The 20,305-nt window shown below is 34.8% G+C and overlaps 2 protein-coding genes across 5 annotated transcripts in view; one reads left to right on the top strand and one right to left on the bottom strand.

Moving 5' to 3' along the window:
- AIMP1 (aminoacyl tRNA synthetase complex interacting multifunctional protein 1) overlaps positions 1 to 14,202 on the top strand; it is a 66,205-nt gene extending 52,003 nt beyond the window's left edge. For all 4 annotated transcript variants that reach the window (XM_030313312.1, XM_030313309.1, XM_030313310.1 and 1 more), the window contains one exon: positions 192 to 14,202. In XM_030313312.1, coding sequence (XP_030169172.1) covers positions 192 to 358 — 167 coding nt within the window. In that variant the 3' untranslated portion in view covers positions 359 to 14,202. The remainder of the gene's footprint in view (positions 1 to 191) is intronic.
- On the bottom strand, positions 10,486 to 20,043 carry GIMD1 (GIMAP family P-loop NTPase domain containing 1). The gene is made up of 2 exons (XM_030313313.1): positions 19,651 to 20,043; positions 10,486 to 10,746 (listed from the first exon to the last, which is right to left on the bottom strand). The coding sequence occupies exons 1-2, from the start codon at positions 20,041 to 20,043 to the stop codon at positions 10,486 to 10,488; spliced, it is 654 nt and encodes a 217-aa protein (XP_030169173.1).
- Between the last annotated feature and the right edge of the window lie 262 nt (positions 20,044 to 20,305).

Genomic DNA, 20,305 nt, shown 5'->3' with positions numbered 1-20,305 from the left:
CTAAACATGCCAAAGGAGAAGGCATGTTAGGAAATGTCAAATGCTTTATTTTACAAATCAAAAATATAAACTTCTCATGTCATAAAAATAAAGTATATGTTAAAAGTAAGTGTTAAAATACACTAGAAATCTCTCTGGATAATTTATTTCATATTTTAGCTATGTAATTTTTTTTTTCTTCTCCTCAATAGGAGAGCCTGACAAGGAGCTAAATCCTAAGAAGAAGATTTGGGAGCAGATCCAGCCAGATCTCAGCACTAATGATGAGTGTGTGGCTACATACAAAGGAGTTCCCTTTGAGGTGAAAGGGAAGGGAGTGTGTAGGGCTCAAACTATGACCAACAGTGGAATAAAATAAAATAAAATAAAATAAAATAAAATAAAATAAAATACTCATTTACTGAAATACATTGGAGAAAACTTTAATAACAATAAAAAGAAATATATTTGTCACTTGTGCCTAAAATATAACTGGCTTTTTTATGTTATTTCTCTTCTAGACTTGACTAGTTTTTTAATCAGGTATATATTATTTTCAGTCAGTTAAAGAAGCACTACATTTTTACTTACAATTTTTGCTCCTGTATAATGTAGGAAAGAAATCAATTATGTTTTGTGATTGTTTATTTTTTAGCAGGGATGTTGGTTAGCAGATTATTTTCTTGATACATTTAGATAACTTGAACTAGATGAACATTTAGTTTCCTGTTTGTAGGCACATGGTACATGAAATTTTAAGCCTTTGGATTTTTAGTATATTGTGTGTCTGTATTATAAATGTCCTCTCCTCTTCAAAAGTGACAAGTTGGAATTTTTGTCAGTCTTATTAATTAATCATATTGTAATAATATTGAAAATGGCCAACTAGAGAGCCAAACATCATAAAAGCTAGGAGATGTGGTACTTCAACATTATTGCTGTTGCTTACCAAAGTAATCAGACCTGTAAAGGTGACTTTTTTTAAGAGTGAAATTTTCAGTTGTATACTGAACTTTCTTTCCATTTGACAAAATAATTAGTAATAAATTTCAACTAACTATAAAGAATAAACATTTTGCAAAGTGTTGCCAATACACTTTCCAATAAATTGATGTAAAAGCAGCAGTCTAAATTTTTTAGTCTAGGTGGTTGTAAAGATTCTTTGGGTACCTAATACAAGATTAATTATAGATTGTTACATTTTAGAAGAGTATTTAAAATCAATATATTTTGCTTTTTCATGTACCATCACACTGTCAATATGTTAAAAGAAATTGTTACCAAAGTTAACATATATATGTATTAAGGTGTCAAATGCCTATTTTCACTCATCTTACAGATATTGTAGGAACAATGAAAATTAACTTAGGAATTATGAGCTTTCAAGTTCACCAGCCTTGAGATGATGACTGATGAGGGCTACCAAAAAGAAATGCATCTCTGGAGGTAGGAGTATAGATATTGTTTGAAAGAAAAATCATACATACAATATCTAGCTGCTTATAGTCTCTAATCAGAAAGAGAGGCAAAATAAATTTAAAACAACCCTGCATGCCAGCTTATGAAAGGTATAATTAAATTTCATTTATTTAAGTCCATGGAGTTCTGGTAGGCCAGTTTTATCTTCTTGCTGAAAAACGAAATATTAACAGAGCATCAATAGCAACAATTGACAAGTAAACACAAATGAAACTCAAAAGTTATTTTATACTCAGGATAAATTATTCTTTTGGAAATAAGACTGTGATAAAATCTTTCGTGATTCTGTATTTTCTAATTTTTCCCAATTAAATTTCTTTAAATATTCTAATATAAATTAAAGAATGTTTCAACTACTTAGATAATTGAAATATTTATTCCCAGGTTTTAAAATTACATAAAACATTAATCAAGTCATCAATGTAGCCCCATTATTAGTCATTGTTTTTACAGGAAAAAGAATTCTATTTTATTTGTCTCACTGGGATAAGAGAGTTCTTATGGAATCAACAACAACAAAAATGGCATTGGTAGTGAACTGTACATAAACCTTTTGGCTTCTGACTAGTATTCAGCCCTTTAAGGATTTCAACGGTAGAAGATAGTGTTAGGTCACAGCCTAAACAGTTGGTGCCTTTCAGCCTCTATTTAAACCAGAAAATAATAAATTAATGAAGTTGACCCAATCACATGATGCTTTCTTAAGCAAGATTGGCCCACTATCTTACAGTGAATATTGGGAGTACTAACTTTTCTTATATTTAGAAATTCCATGTGTATTATTGCTTTGAGATTAGTCATTTTCAGGGCATGTTGATTTTAATATAAAATTGAAAATTTTTTCTCCGCCTTGCTTTCACTAAAAGCATTAGGTACTCTAGGATACAAGAATAAGTGCCCACCAAACAGATAATTTATCATTGCTTTTTAAAAATATGTAAATTTCTATTTAGACTATCTACAGAATATTCAAAGTAACTCATTGAAGTTTAATAAGAAGCATGTCAGCAAGACAGAGGGTGTGGATAAGACTGTGTCAAGCAACATTAGTGAGTTTAACCAGGTCCCAGAGTCTTGGCCTTGGCTTTGCAGGTCCAAAAGCCTGCATTTGTAGATGACTGTCAGAGATGCTAAGATATCCAAAGAGCTTAGTATTGGTTTTGACACCAGATTATCTAGTTTTGATTTCTGGCTGTACAACTTAAATGCATATGTAAGCTAGGGTAACTGTTTAGCCTTTATGTACTTTATTCCCCTTGTTTAAGATGGGTACAGTAAAGTACTTATCTTAGAGTTGTAAAGAGTGTGGGAGTTTAGTACCTAGAGTACTTAAGACAGTTCCTATTATATAATAGATACATATCATGTTGATATTAGTTTATGGTAGAGATATTCCTTTTCCAGAAACTAGCGTTCTTGAGATTTCCTGAGAAGTTAAATTCTTGTTCAGAACGTTACTCAGTGTATATGAAGTGAGCAGAGTATCTTAAGGAATATTTCATACAGACTGAGGTCCTGTTTTTTAACAGACTCTATTATTTTTTTGTACCAGATATAGTATCTGTTACCTTGCTGGAGATGTTCATTACTACATTACTGAAAATTTCCCACTGAAATCTGTTGTTTAGATATTTAGATACCATTCATGTTCATTGATGCCCTGTGACTGGTTTAATATTAATGATAAAATTTTAAATAGTTTTGCAATTTTCTTATACTAGGAAGACAATATTTCTCACTATTGTGTTTTAGTTTATTATAAATAGAAGCAATGCTCTTTCCAAGTTCTTGGTCAGTGGGGAAGCATATCACTATTGCGTGTAACAGGAACATTAAAAGGATATGAATATACCTCAGCTTTCCAGGGAAATTATATGTTGTACCTTTAAAAAAATAAAAATATCAGAAGTGCTCAATACTAAGGGTATACTTTAGCCACACAAACTGTGACACTCTGAGCATTATGCAACAATGTAAAAAACTAAAACTTTATCACCAAAATACCAAATAAAAACTATGGAGGCAAATTAATGTAACTCAACTAACAATAATATTGCAAATTACTGTTCTGTGGAGAAACCTTTACTCTCCAAAATTTCAATTAAGTAATAAACCATGCCCTTTTCTAACAAAAGCTGGGGGAGGGGAGTATATTCATATTTCTCTGCTATTATGGATTTTTATTATAGAATTATTATTAAGATATTTAGTGCTTTATAGCTAACAAAATAGTTTCACACATCTTATCTGTTTCTTAACTCTATAGAGGTAGACCAGCCATTTCATTTACCCTAAAGAACCAACAGAAAAGTTAAATAAATGCCTGTGCTTAGTGTAACTAGCTGAAACCTAGATCTTCTTCCGGCTTTTAACTAATCCTGTGCTCTTCTCCATTACAATATACTACCTTATGTGTCACTTAAATGCCCTGTGGTTTCTTGTATTTGCATGAGAAACAACTTTTCTTCTGTTTAAACTTTAGGAAAAGATAGTGATAAACTCCCTAAACTGTAGTAGTTCATGTAAGGAGATTAGGGTGACTCCTTTATTGGATTATTTAAGAGATTCTAAAGAGAGAAGTGAGATCATTCATTAAACATTGCTTTGGAGTGGTTGGTTACAAAGATAATTTACCAACTTTCTTCTTTTTGTTGCAGAAGTTCTTAGGAAGAATCTCTTGGTAAAACAAGGCTGCTGCTGCTGGTAGCAGTTGGCTTGATTCTATGAATAGTGTACTGTTGAGGGCACTGATCCTGACTGGCCATCCCAAAAGCCAACCTATGAGAGAAGTCACTAAGTTCTGATAGATAGATAGATAGATAGATAGATAGATAGATAGATAGAAGTAATATTTAATTATTTAATCCAGGAGCAACTCTGTAGTTACACCTCATTTGCAGTACTGTTTGGATGATAATCCCAAAATTTGCAGTGATAATGATGATAATCCCAAAATTTGCAGTGATAAATGACAAGAAGGAAGGTAACTGATGGCTAATATACCTCTATACAAAACCAGACATTCAGATACCAACTTGTTGGAATGAAAAAGAGTGGCTTACACATTCTTGCTTACTGCACTTTTTATAGTTCTGGTTTTTCCTTTGGATAAATCTTGGCAGAGATAATTCATAGGGGTATAACTCCAAAAAAATTTTGGAAAAAGGACCCAGAACAATGAAATAATTGCTGGTTTGAAAGTGAGCCATCTGGAATTTCAGAGTGTGAATTAATTATCGTATATTATATTTTTTCACCCTTATGTATTCCCTTGTTTATTTTTTTTCCTTCCCCTTCCTTACTCCCACCCCCCGCCTAGCATACACTATTCCCAATTCTCTGGATTTTTTAGTAAAATATGTGTGTAAGTGTTATTTTATGTCTCCATCAACATCATTTCCTATCTGGCAGGCTATTGTCCTTAGCAACAGCAGCAGAAACAAGCCTGGGACTCAATAATTGTAAGAAAAAAGAATAATCCTTTTTAATGAAGGAGCTAACTGCTCTTCCTTGCCTTTCCCATTGCTACATAATACCTGAAGAATTGTTCAAATAGCAATTATTAATGTCTGCTCATTTCTGCAATGGCATTTTTGTGAGGAGCCTTCATATCAAGGTTGCTCTTAACAGTTTTACATTTGTTTTTGTAAATTGCCTCATTAGAATATTATACATTCCAGTAGAGAAATGCTCTCAATACATAACATCCACTTAACATTTCAGCTCTAAGATTGCATATTTGGCTGATACTTGTTAGTTTAAAACCCATTCAACTTTTACACCTGGGGAATGTGGAAAGAACAGTATAGGAGTTATCCAAAATCAACACCACAATTTGATTTCTCTTTGAAAAAGATTTAAGAAGAATACAAAGTAAAAGTCACTTTTAGAGGTTAACAAAAGAGAATAGTAATGTTGGTAAAAATAACCTTTTTCTAAAACTTCAGTTGTCATATGAAAAGATAACATTTTCTCTTAAAACAGCACATAAATGGAAAACAAAAACTTCAGGTGCTTATGAATACATTTATTATTAAAAATAAGGTTTGAGGATTTGGGGAATAGCGATGTCATTTAAAAACATTGGCCTTTTATAAAGAATATACCTGAATGTGCCTGAGGCACATTGGTAATATGCCTGAAACACAGTAGAACAGAAAATCTAAACAAATTCTTAATGAAAAATATGGCAGAGTATAAACATAAGTAAAAGCAAATCTGAAATTGCTAATTGAGGTAATCTATTTAGAAGAATAAACCTAGTAAAGGTCAGAGCTAATGAGTATTAGGGGTGAATCACCAATGTCCCAAGATGGTATGTGCTAATGAGACTCTAAACTCAGCTACACAAAAATATCAAGTATACCATCGTCCAGTCCTCTAAAATGTTCAAAACTTTCAAATACAAAGTTTGGTAGAGAATTTTGTCTTCCAGGTGAGAATAGCATACAGTTTGGGCCTCTGAAGGGACATGAGGGAAGATTGCAAATTATGGACTAATGGGATAGGTGGCAGGACACCAAAGATGAACTTTCTGGATATCATTTCTTTTACGTAGAGCTAATTTTGGTCACATGGTTCTTTTGTCACAAGTTGTAATTATCTCCAGTTATGATTAGTTTATTCAATGGGTACACATGTACTGTCATCAAAAAAAAAAAAAAAAGCTAAACAACCCAACTTCAAGTAGAGTACAGCACAGCAACAAGAGGTTCACTGTGGTGTCTCACCATACTTTTGATTCAACTACCCTACTACCAACTAACAACTTACTTCTCTACATGCACTATGCTGATTATTATGAGGAGTTAGAATTGCTGCTGCATAAGGGTACATGGAAGAACAAGTCTGGAGTTTAATGCCTCTTGGATACTGTACTAGAATTAAGAGTATATTAGGGAAAACACACTGACAAGAAAGATGAGGGAAGATGGAAACAGTGGTGAGCAATGGACCTTCTAATATTTGTATATTAAGTTGAAAGAGAAAATGATAAATTACCAGGAATGGTCAATGTAGTTGGTAAGAAAGTACTTTTGAACAGAAGGGGCAATCTGTCAGGAAAATCTTGAATTAAATGTCTTAGCAAAATCTGGTAATAGGGGGAAAGGAGAAGCATTCCAAAGCCCTCTTTCCTAGGTAGGACATGGGAAGGAGATAAGGATAGGGAGAAAATGAAAGTGTTCTACAGGTCTTACCTTAGTTGGTGAGGGCATAAGGCTCTATGGAAAGAAAGTTCTTAGGGAAGTAGTTGTTACCTTGTCAAACAAATAGTGCTTGATTCTGAATTCAGAAATAAGGAAATAATCCTTAATGCATATCAGAGTAGAACTTTGAAATTATCAAGGATCAGCAAAACTGATTTGGTAAAGGAAAAGAAAACTGTAAGAAATACAGTAATATAAAATAATTAAACATAAAGTATGATGGAGAAACATCCAATATGCTTGCATGGGAGAATTTAATATCACAAAATATTTTTCATAACACAAGTTTTTTTAATTAGGAAAAATCTAAAAAATACATAAATGAATGCCTGAGAATATCTAACAAAATATTTTCAAATAAGAGAAACTTGTTCTAGATATCAAGGAATGATACAGAGCCATTTTAATTAAATCATTCTGGTATCGGCGGTATAAAATAGATAACAGAAAGAAATAAGAATCCAGAATAGATCCAGAAATAAAGGAGATATCTTTCTCTATATATGTCTACCTACCTCAGTCTGTCTATCTTCAGTAGGAAAAGGATGAATTATTTAGTAAACTAGAGAAAGTATAATTGATTACCCATCTGAAAGAAATGAAACTAAAACCACATCTTGTATCAAATACAGAGAAGTATATGAGTATAAGAAAATTCACAAATTTAGTTTGGCATAAATTCTCATGAAGTTAAGGGATAAATAATAGAAGGGAAAAAATAGCAATGTGAAAGACAGATGGAAGACTAATATCCGTAGTGTACAGAGAGCTCTTCTATTTTGCCAAGCAGGGAGTGTTAAAAAAAATATTCAGTGACACTTGTTAAAGATGATAAGGCAGACTTTATTCAGGATTGTGTAGATAGGTATAAGTACTACTGCAGTGGGATGTTAGAGTCGGGAGAGAGATTGGATTCAACTCCAGATATTGCACAGCCAAGTGTGAGAATTGACAAGGATATGAATTTACAACCCAAGGAGCAGGGTGGGGAATCAGTGGTCACTTTGGAGTTGATGGAGGATGAGGAACCTGATCAGATACTGAGGGTCGAGGGTTCTGGTTTAACTAATGTATCAGAATTCTTGCTAAGACTAGATTTTACAAGGAAATGCACAGGCGGGCCTAGAAGACGTTTAAGCCTGACTAAAGTTTTGGTCAAGCAAAGAATCATTATAAGAAGTAATCCAATAGGAAAATGATAAAAAGGATAATGTGAAGAGGCAATTCATAGAGGAGCAAATCTAAATGAGCAGTGTGCTTATAAAGATAGTCTAATTGAATAGTAGTTTGGGAAATGCAAATTAAGGTAAGATAATTTAACATTTATCAAACTGGTGTTAGCAGTAGGTATTTAAGGTGATAACACCAACTGATGACAAAAATATAGGAAAGGGTACTCAAATGTTGGTGTAAATAAAGTTTGTGACACTATGAAGAGAAACTGGGTAAGATATATTGAAATTAAAAGGTGTGTATACCTTAATCCAGAAACTCCACTCTTGGAAATATAACTTACAGGAAAACGTCAATCTTATGCACACACACACACACATGAATAGTTGTCAGAGCATGACTCTTGGTGACAAAAACTGGAGTGCACGTCAATAGAGGAGTAGTTGTACAAATTGTTATAAATACACTGAAATGTAAAAAAGGATGAATTTAAGCTACTTTTTAGAGTTGGAGGAATTTTTATGAGGTTGTATTAAGTGAAAAAAAGATGTTGTAGAGAGTATGATATGAAATGTTTTTTAAAAAGGCAAAAGTCCTCCATGTGTTTGTGTGTACTCCATGTGTGATTACTTGGACTAGCAGGAAAATATGAATGGTGCTCTTTGTTGACATGAACTCTCTCTAATTGGCTGATGTGCATGAAGAGGAGAGATGGAAGGAGGAGAGAGCTAAAAGCGGACCAAAAAAGCAGAGTAGAAGACTACTGAAAGAAAGTCAAATATGTCATATCACAATTAGGGAGTTATGTAAATGTACATATGTTTATATATATGTGTGTGTGTGTGTGTGTGTGTGTACACACACAAATATAAAACATAATTTAGGGGAAAACATCACAGAAGTCTTCCTCTTTGAAACTGGAGGCACCTTTCCTGTATTAATCAGGTTGGCCTCAGAGGTCTTGAACCCCTGAATGTTCTCCACAACCTATCTTTCCTGAAACTAGTATTATTTATATCCTAGAAGAGTTAGCTGATGTCACATGAATGAAAGATATGAAGGACTTAATACCTGAATTTTCCACTCCCTTCGCCACTCACTTCAGTTTCAGCTTTGCAGCCTCAAATCTCATTATCTGTCACGAAGGGAGCAACCCCTGGGGAAGTGTCAATTCCTATTTAGTTCTTAAACTCAGCCCCGTTGTTGGGCCCTGCAGAGAAATAGAGATACTGTTTCAAGTTGGAATTCGAATTATGCTTTCACATAGAAGCATTTTACAAATTTTGGTGTTAGGCTTTCTAATACCATTTGTGCTAGAGTTCAGGTAAAATTAAGAATTAAGTAGGCTTATGAGGACTAGTCTGGGAGGATAATCATGAGCTACAATCCTGTTTCTAATAGGAAATACAGTGAATTGCACACTTAAAACAACTTACAAATTAATTTCACTATTTTAGTGAAAGTTTTATAAATTATAAAGCTCATTTACCAATGTTAAACATGAGGATGATCCAATTTTGATTTGGTGGTAGACTTGGCTATGATTGACTAGAATTATTTTCCTTCAGTCCTCTCTGCTGCCTTTTAGACCATCGTCTCTACTAAGCCAACATGACCAACCTTACAAGGTAGAGGAGGCCTCTTTTTAAGTCCAGGCTTTATTCTTATTTGGTTAATACAGTAATATTGTTACCCTTGTTTGTGCTGCAGGGCTTGGCTCTGAATTTTTACCTATATTTCCAACCCTAAATACGAACCACAGGTTATAAAAAAGTGGAAAAGAAAGTTAACATTTATTGAGCATCATTACAGTAACTATCCATTAGATATTCCAAATGAGGCCTTTCACAGGATTAAATAATTTTCGTTGTCTAGCATCAAGTAATTGGTGGAACTAGTTTTTAAAATATAGATAATAATTGATTCATCTTAAATTTCATTCAAATATATATACTAAACAGTTTATGAATCAAAAGTGTTCATTGAATTTTTACAAAGTGAGTACTCAAACTAACCTCCAGATCAAAAAACTAAATATTACCAGACTCTCAGAAGCTGCCCAGTGCATGCTCACTGTCCCCTCCCCAAGAGTGACCTCTCCTTCTAACATCAGAGTAGTTTATATTACATCAGTTTTGACTGTTTTTGAACTTTATACAAATGGAATAATATAGTATATACTGTTTCATTCAATTTTATGTTTGGACAATTCATTGGTATTGTTACATGTGGTTGTAGTTTGCTCATTCTCATTATTATATAAATACTCCATTGAATATACCTCAATTTGCTTATCTATATTCCTGTTAATGGACTTTTGGATAATTACTGGTAGCTATTTGGCTATTATGAATAGTATTACCAAGAGCATTCTTGTACATACATGTCTTTTAGTGTACAAATCTACACATTTCTGCTGGATATATGATTATAGGGCAATTGCTGTGTCATAGGATTTGCATTAGAAGTCTTGTTTCCTTTAATTTCTTTTTAACAGCCAAACAGTTGTCCAAAGTGGTTATACCAATGTACACTCTCAGTAGCAGGCTATGGGAATTCTGACAGTCCTCAACCATTCTGACAAAGGCACTTTTGAAACGAGGTTTCTGACTCTAAAGCCCAAAGCTCTTTTCCCTTTATCTAAATTTTATTTAAAGGTAAGAACTTGGTAACAATTTTCTTTTATAAATTCCATGATTCTTTCTAAGATTTTTATTCTTTGTTCATTAAGTGAGTTTCCTTTTTTATACTGGAAGATATATCTGCGCTGTACAGAATTTAGCAGGGTTAGCAGTGTATCGGAGGCCTCATGCAAGTATTTATCTTCACTGAACCCAGCCTCTTCTATTTTTTCTGCATGGGTGAAAAGAATGGCAGTGTAATTCTTCCAAGAATGTCCTAGAAGTTCCTGAAAGAGAGAGAAAGTTAAATGGCTATTTGCCTTGGCCTATATTCCTCAAACACCAGCAAAGGAATTATGGTCCAACATAGGCAACAGATCTGGATGTCATTATGTTACTAAAAATTGATATATGCAATGGAAAGTGAAGATGGGGTCAAATAATGTAAGTAAATGGAGAAAGATGGGTGGATTTTGTTTAAAAAAAGGCTTTAATTCTCCATTTCATTTTGCTCTTACAATTTATGTATACACAATTTCAGAACTGCATGTTATTAATGCTGCATATGATACAATTACATTTATAACATTCAGCAATAATTTCTACTTGCCTGCCAACCTAGAGCTGTTAGAACCACTGAATTCCTTTAAGTCAGAGGACTTGGGCCAAGGGAATTGTCGTATTCTTTTTGTAGAAATGTTGTGTTATCATGATAACCAAAAGTGTCTTCTAAGGATTTGTAATTATATAATCTGGTTACAATCTATTGATTAGTCAGATGTCATACAATGGAAAAGTTAAGATCAAATTACATTTAGTGATTTGAAACAGCTACAAAATATTATTGTGATTCACTCGCATCCTCTTCACTTCACATGCTTAGAATCAAGTCCAATTTATCAGATGACTTCCTCTACTGTGGTTGAAAAACATTGAAGACTGGTGTTCCTTTGTTTAGTGATATATGGAAGTTGGTTATATAATAAATTCTTGTTTGATTGGTGAAAATAAGCTGATGTAAAGCAGAAATGCCAGCATGTGGCAAATTGTTCATATAATATGGAAGGTGTCTAGGAATAACCATTTAACTTTTTAAAATATTTACAAAGTTATATGAAATCATGGCATTGTGAAAGTAAAATGACATTCCATTCATTCCAAATATTCTCATTATCAAAATATTTTCAAATCTGCTACCAGTTTATAATAGCAGTTTGGAATTTAGATCCTCACCATCATCTCAAATAGAAAGTTTATTAGGGTTTTATTTATTTTTGAGTTTTTGGAAAGATACAAAATACTTAGGAATGAACATAACAAGAAATATCCAGGACCTCTAGTAATCAGAAGGAAGGAAGAACAACTACTATTTAGTGCTAAATATTATGCTAGGTACTTTACATGCTTTATTTATTTTGAAATTCAACATAATGCTTTGTGGAAGACACTAGTATTATTTCCATTAAATATGGAGAAACTGATGTATAGAGAGGTTGAATACAAATCCATAGAGGGATATCAGGACAAACTGGTTTAAAAATTCTTGAGAAAATTGAAAGATGGTTTGGGAAACTATTTTCAATGTATGTAACAAATACAGGATTGGTATTTATAAGACTGAAAAACTGAAAATGAAAGGAAGAGAGAAAAGGGGAGAAGGAAAGGAAGGAAGGGAGGAGGAAGGGAATAAGGAGTCAAGACATGTAAATAATAGAAAATACGGCAACTGTGCGACAATATATTTAAACATCTTGAGACCACGGTTACCAACTAAATTCCTGGCACAGTCTGGCATTTATCAGACTATTTGTTTACACATTTATCTCTCTAACTTGACCAGTAGCTTTTGGAAGGCAGAGTCTATGCCTTACTATGTAAGTCAAAGCTTTGGCACATTGTAAACTCTCACTAGATACTGGTTGGATTAATTTGGAATGTAGACCTCACTGTCATCTCAAATAGAAGGTTTAGGGTTTTATTTATTTGTTTTTGAGTCTTTAGTTTTGAAGTTTAATCTTTGGGACATAAAGTGGTACTTTCCTATAAAATTTCTCTTTTGTTCTGTAGTTCTCATGGGTTTGCATGTAGTCTGCATTTTGTGTTTTAAATTCAGAAACACTTTTCTCAGTGAGTAAGTCCAAAATTTTCCTCATATCTGTTTAAAATTTGTCTATACCATAGAATAATTATATATATCTAATTCTAAAAATGGCCTGCTTGAAGAAAATCTGAATTGAAATTTTAAGATCAGTACATTCAATGAATAATTATTTTTAACAGATTCTAAACTTTACAAAAGGATTTTTTAAAAAGTACTTTAGTTGGCATATTCTTATGTGCCTTCAGAACACAAATTAGCAAAATCTTAACTAACCTAACTTGTAAAAAAGATAATTCTTGTGTAAATCTAATATATGTGTAATTTCAACATCACATTTTACCTAAAAGTGACATAGCAAAATTTGTCATATTCAGTATGTTGTAACATGTTCCTTGTGAGAGAAGATCAAAGCATTGCAAAATAAACTAGTGTTGTGAGTTGAATTGTGTACCCACCCCCCTCCAAATTCATATGTTGAAATCCTAATACCTCAGAATGTGACTTTATTTGACAATAGGGTCATTGTGAGTGGGCCTCTAATCCAATATGATTGGTGTCCTTATAAAACAGCAATTTGAACAAAGATAAGAATAAAGGGAAAATGCCATGTAAACATAAAGACAGTCATCCATAAGCCAAGGACAGACCTCTTGGATAGATTCTTTACTTACAGCCTTCAGAAGGAACTAACCCTGCTAACATTCATTTCAGACTTCTAGCCTCCAAATTTATTGAAAGACAATAACTTTCTGTTACTTAAAAGCCACCCAGGTAGTGCAGCCTTGTTACAACAGCCCTAGCAAATTAATACAAATGGCTGAAAAATTAAGGAAGTGCTAAATAGATTTAGATTCTGGGAATAAAAAGATTCTTGGGTTATGTACATCAGAACCACTTGGGATGCTTGCTAAAAATGCATCAGTATCTTTAGGGATGGATCCTGGGAATTTGAACTTTAAAAAGAATTCTAGGTGATTTATTCCTTCTGCAAATATTTATTGGGGGTTTACTTTGTTCCAGGGACAAAGAGTGGACCATGACAGATAAACTTTCTGCTTATGTCTAGTGGAGAATTGTTTGTACTACCTAAACTTAAAACTGAGGAAGAGGGGCAGGCAGGAAAGAAAATACTTTCAATTTGGTTTAATTGCAGGTATTGTGATAGAAAATATATTGGTGCTTTAGAGGCAGACATTTAGCCCAATTTGGGGTGGAGGTGGAAAGTGAGCGTAGAGGAAGGGGTCAGCATGAGTTTCTAGCATGTGATGATGCCTTGAGTGTAGGCATCAAGAAGAGAGTTATCAGACTGTGAAGACACACCAAGTAAAGAGACTGATTGAGCATTATTGGGAATTGTATAGTACTGGGCCTTTATAAAGTGTAATTATTAATCCTTGAATGTTCTTATCTCTGAAAGTTTCTCAAATTTAGAGCCAGTTCTGATATTCACCAAGTACATGATTGATGTGTTTATATTGATTGTTATGATATTGAAATGTTTAATTCAAGTTAATAAATAGACACCTTAACCTCTTGAGTGCTACCCCCAGGCCTACCCTCTGGGTGTTGGTTGATGCATGAACCACATTTATCATTAAATATTTTTAAAACATCACTATAATAAAAATTCATGCTAAATAAACTGTTTGGCTCAAGTGGTCCCTTCCTGAGTTATATAATATAGAATTCTTCTCTTGCTGGTTAGTACTTACTGCGTTAAATGGTATAACTTTGACGGTATGTCTTTAGTTCCTGATTTTCTGGGTTGTAACGTTAACACATTCTGTTTTTGTCTCCACCAGACATTTCCTATACTTTAAACTATAATAACATTCAGGAAAAATGAGTTAAACCACCTAAGGAAAATGGATTATAAGTGCGACCCCACTTAAAAGTCCATGTGTTCAACCACTCAGAAGTTTTTACATGTTGATAATTATTTATGAAAGGATGCTCATGTCCTAAACTGTGAGAGAAATTGCACTTTTGAGTTACTGCCAAAAATAGAGGGGAATGGTTGATTTAGCTTATAATCTTTAGATTGATTTTTGGCTGCAAAATAGTTGACTATTTGAAAGTAGTGTCGCTTGGTGTATAGTCATCGTGTTAGTGGCCAAACGTGTTCTCTGTGGACCCAGAGAAAGAATAATCACAGTTGATTGATACCTCACATAAAAATCCAAGAGCAAGATAAGTTAATGTAAGTTATCTGGTGTTAATAATTTAAATATAGTACTAAGCTAGATGGAAATGTTACAATCAATCATGAATTGTTTGGTTTCAGAGTGCGAATGGGTATGAGTCCATCTAGTCCTTTTGGGACAACTAGTTAGGATATAAACTTTGTTTTCCAGGAATTATGTTCATTTTCCCAGGACCTCACCAGCCCTGCCCCATTTGTTTGTGGTTGATGAAATCATAGCATCTGGACTTTTTCGGGGGGAAATTTTAAAAAGCCAACTATTACATCAACTGAGAGAAAAATTATCATGGAACAGGAGGACAATAAGGACCATTCTTTATATTTCATACTATTCCCTTACTCTCATCCCACTTAAAGCACCACATTACCTTCTCAGAGAACTGAATGATAAGACGTTGTTAGATGCAGAGAATATTCAGCCTTAGAGATCATGTGTCCAAATTGCCTTATTTTACAGATGAGGATATTGTGGACTTTTGATGTTAAATGACTTTGCCAAAGCCGCACAGCTGATTGTTGGAAGGCCTGGGCCTGTGACAGAGGTCCCCTCACTGCCAGGCCCATGTCTTTCCCACTAAATTAGAGCTTCTCACTTTAACCTTAGTAAGCCAGTGAATTTTCTTCCCAGATTTTTTTTTTCTAAATTAATAAGGAAATTCTTATACATCAGGGCTGTGTATGCTTGATTTCACTCTGATTTTCTTCTGAAATCTATCAAGAAAATCCCAAAGAAGGCTACAAATAACATGTCCTAATTTTAGCATAAGACAGATACTAACAAAATTATGACCATAGCTGACATTTGGTGTGCACTTGCCTTGTGCTAGTGTCTGAGTTAATTTACTGTTATAATATGAAATTAGTCCTGAAAATAACCCAGTAAAGGAGACACTGCTGTTTTCCCACTTTACCAATTAAGAGATTGAAATCTAGAGAAATTACTTGCCCAAGGTCACAAAACAAGTAAGCCGAAACTTGAACACAAGTATATCTTACTATAGAACCTGTTCTCTTAACCTCTATTAATAGGTTGCTCATAATCTAGTAATTCATTTGAATAAGGACTCATTATAATTTGTGTAGTGACAATAATAAAAATAATAACAATGGTAGTAATTTTCTGCGAACCTACTGTAAGTCAGGCACAATGCCAAGCACATTATATTCATTAAATATAACCCCCAAAATTTTTAACATAGGTAAAATTATCCCCATTTTATAAGTGAGGAAATCAAGCCAAGAAACTCTTAGTAACATTTTTAGTCATATATCTACAATTGTAACAAGGCTTATTTTTCAACTAAATGGTATTAAACAACTAAGCCCATTATGTTTGTTAAGTATTTTCAGGCCTTGCACTGGCCTTTCTGAGCCTTTTGTATACACACACACCTATAACATCAACATTTGAGTTCAGTCTAAATCAAAAATACATGCTTGAAACCTGATTGTATATTAGTAATAACACATGATGCCCTGATGGTGGAAAGAATTTGGATTTTAGTCAATTCCTGGATTCAATTCCTTGTGCAGTTTGGCTGCTTGCTAGAACTTTTCTTAAGGTAACTTTATTCTGTATTCTCTGATTCATTACTTGTGGATTTTTAAATAACATTCAAGTGATAGTCAGATAATATTTAGATGAATCATTCCCTTTATTTCCCAGTTTCGGAGAGATGACTCACTGACATCTCCACCATTTTGCTATAAATTACGAAAGCCTAACATAAATAAAGAAAAAGGGATCATTTGGGGAAATGTTTCATTTGTCATAGCTGGCAGCCTATAACCCCTCTAAAAAATATTAAGAGCACAAATTAAAAGAGACATTTAAAGAGGGAATAGGGAGGTACAGGAAAGAAGAGGTTACTTTTCTGGTATTGGCGTTGTTGACTCCTTCCATGACAGGGAGCAGCGCCCCCAGAAAGGAGGAGAGGAAAGGGGAGAAGGCAGATATTCCATTCCCCATTTTGCATAAACCAGGAAGAAAAAGCAGTCTAGGGTGTGTCTGGAACCAGAGGACCTTAACAACTCCTTGCTCCTTCCTAACAGCTGTTGGTCCTGTTGAATATTCAGACATTCTGCAGCTGCTCCCAATCTGTGAGCATATCCAGATGGCTGCCACCAGTTACTTAAGCACCTTCAGGAAGAAGGTCATAAACAGCCAGCTTGTGCATAGGCGATCTTCAACCAAAAATTATGATGGAAGCCCAGAATAGGACTGCAGTGCCTCCCAGGGGTCATGGGCCCCTCTGAAGATTACTAAAATCTTGGCTGCTGAGTTTTCCTGGGAGGGAAAAGATATTTATTTTAGAAAAAAAAAAATTCTGAATCTGAGTTTTACTCTAGCCTATCTCCTCCCTGCCTTTAAGTCATGACCTGGACACTGGCTTAAGGAAGGCAGTGGTAGGAGAAAGTGGCTGTATGCCAGATACCTTTTTCAAAGATGAGAGAGACATGTATGAATCAACTTCTCTTGTATAAAAAAATAGGGGATTACAGTAGTGTTCTATATCCTAAAACTGGAAAACAAAATCTGTTTTTAAAACGTATGCCTTTTAAAATGCCCCTTTTGGCCAAGCATAGTACCAGCATAGAGAAAAATTTGGAGGCATAAGGAGAGAGGTTAGTTTTTGAGAAATATTCGTGCACTTACTGAATTTACTGAGTTACATCCACCTATACTGTAAGCCAAATGTTTATTTAATGGCAGCTTTAAATGAATTTTAAAACTTGTTTAAAAATTACACTGATGGTGGGGTGCCTAGGTGGCCCAATCAATTGAGCATCTGACTTTCGATTTTGGTTCAGGTGATGATCTCATGGTTGGTGGGTTTGAGCCCCACATCAGACTCTGTGCTGATAGTATGGAGTCTACTTGATATTCTCTTGCTCTCACTCTCCCTTTGCCCCTCCCCTGCTCGCTCTCTCTCTCTCTCTCTCTCTCTCTCTCTTTCAAAATAAATAAATACACTTCAAAAAATTACACTGATGGAATAGCAACAGGTTTCTCCCCCATCTGGTTTCTACCAGAAATATTGTTTGACATGCAGGCTTTCATAGTTGAGGGGAGGTTTGTGGGTTTTCTTAGATTACACATTGTTTCTTAATTGCAATCATCTTCTCTACTTTTGTACAGCATGTCCTTGATTTTTCAGGAGTTGGATGATGAGGATTATGTTTTTATGCTCTTGTCACCCTATTTTTTTCCACTAGTTTTTTGTGATATGTTTTTTGTTTTTCATTTTTAGAAACATGCAGTTCCTGAAAAAAAATGTGTCATTTAGAACAATCTTATGCTTTTAGTAGTTAAAGGGAAGAAAATATTCCTTTGAAGCTAAGTATACTGTCTTTTTAAGTGTAACAAACCCTACATCATGATCAGAGAAATGTCTGCTCTCTATTCACCATGTAATTTACCTGTAGAGCTTCTAGTAATGATGAGTTCTCTTTTCTCAATGACTAAGCAAGGCTACTGAGTAATGCTAGTCAAGTCCAGCAGCTAAATTTGGTTGGCCCCAGACTAGAGAATCAAGACACTGAATGGAATGGAGCAGCTCAATGAGCAGTTTCCAGGAATTGTTGGTTTTACATGGGCCTGGTTCATATATGTCTACACTGTATGCAAGTATTACTCCCTTCATCTCCTAGTTATAGCCATACCCAGAACCTCTCCCTATCTTCAGCTCCTCTCCTAGACTAGCTGAACAAGCTTCCAAGATAGTGACTTATAATAAACGAACAAACAAACATGAGTGGACCACTAGGCAAAGGTGGCATATGTTATTTATGTTCACACTGAGGTCCCTATGGTCTTCTCTTGGCTATCATAGATCAGTTAGTGGCCCTACAGATGATGAGGCACACAAAGCATCTGAAATTCTTTATTTCTTTCCTAAAAAATAAAGCATAGATCTTCTGTGCATGTTTGCCATGATATAAGTCAGAGTGAAACCTCCTTTCCCCCTGTCCATACATTACACTACTTTGGCGCTGTCTTATATTTGTTTATTCATCTCTTCTAGACTGTAAGTTTTTTGAGGGCAGGGCTCATGTACTGTTCACTAATCATTAAGCTCTGCGCAGGTACCTAATACAGTTTGCAATGATTGAATCAGTGAATGAACACCTATTTGTTTGTGAACTGTAAGATACTGTCCCCTTAAAAAGGGGGGGGTGTACTTCAGTTGGTTAAGTGTCCAACTCTTGGTTTTGACTCAGGTCACGATCCTATGGTCATGAGATCCAGCCCTGCATCAGACCGCTCCCCTCCCCAACCTGCTTAAGATTCTCTCTCCCTCTCTCACTCTGCCCCTCCCCGTTCCCTCTCTCTCTCTCTGTCTCTTAAAAAAAGGAAAAAAAAAAAAAAAGAGATTGTCCCCTTGATATTAAATGGATGCAAGTCAGTATTTTAGTTTTAGTTTAGTAGTTCTTAAGCTTGGCTGTTTTTAAGAAATATATGGAAAATTTATGCAAATGCATATACCCAGGCTCTACTCTTGTGATTCTCTTTCAGTGGGGCTTGGATGAATATGCATTTTTAATGACAGCCCAGTTGATTCTGATGCAGATCGAGTGGAGACCACATTTACAAACTTATTCAGAGGTTAGTTAACCTCTGAAGTTAGCATCTTATTTTTTAGGGGGGTAGGTAGAGTCCTATGGCCCAGCTGCAAAATTACCGACCGAATTCCTCTAAAGGAAATTGTAAAAATGGTTCTTGGTGGGAAAGATCAAGTAATTTTTACCATTTCTATGTGACTAGCACTTGTTTTAAACTTGCTTTAAACTACTCTTTTAATCAAATTGTCATAGTTCTTTCCTGTTAGGATAATTGTCCTTCAAATAGGAATAATGGCATTAGTGTAATTGCCTATTTTGTATTACCTGAATCATCTGGACTAAGTCAGATACTTCCTGTCCACAAAGAGGCATGTCTGCTCTCTGGACCAGCAGTGCAAGATGGAGACCCTCTTGCCCAAAGTGATGTGCCAGGGCCTCCTTGACTTCCTGTTTCACATGCTTCTTGGTCAGTCTGCTGTGTGGATAACCTGGAGTGTCCAACACCTGGATCTGCAGGGTAATCTCTTGCCCCCCTCGATGCATGAAGCCACAGAGGTGACAACTGCGGCCCAGACAGCAATCTTTGGTCACAGAACATGGAGAAAAGCTGCTGTGGAAGTCAGTGCTTCCCAAAAGAATGTTCCCAGCAGAACTTTTTCCACTCTGAGTCATGCCAAAGAGGGCCAAGTTGATGATCATCTTGTTAGAGTCTGTCATGTCTGTGGGTAAACAAAGGGTCAGCATAAGCAGTTAGACTTCTGTACTCACCCAGTGTAAGGCATCTTACTTGGCCAGGGGCATTGCAGGTATTACCTTTGGTTTACTTACCCCTCATTCATAGTGGCTAAAACACGGAGGAGTTCTCCACGTTAGTGTAGACAACACAGTGATAGAGGAAGATTGAAAGAATATTGGTAGTTTGCAATGGGAGAGGAGAGAGAAGTTTAATATAGATAAAGAAGAGAGGAGGAAGCAATAA

The sequence above is a fragment of the Lynx canadensis genome, chromosome B1 (genome assembly GCF_007474595.2).
Source record: "Lynx canadensis isolate LIC74 chromosome B1, mLynCan4.pri.v2, whole genome shotgun sequence".
In the NCBI taxonomy this organism is placed as follows: domain Eukaryota; kingdom Metazoa; phylum Chordata; class Mammalia; order Carnivora; family Felidae; genus Lynx; species Lynx canadensis.
The sequence above is the reverse complement of the archived record's forward strand: the minus strand, read 5'-3'. Positions and strand labels throughout refer to the sequence as shown.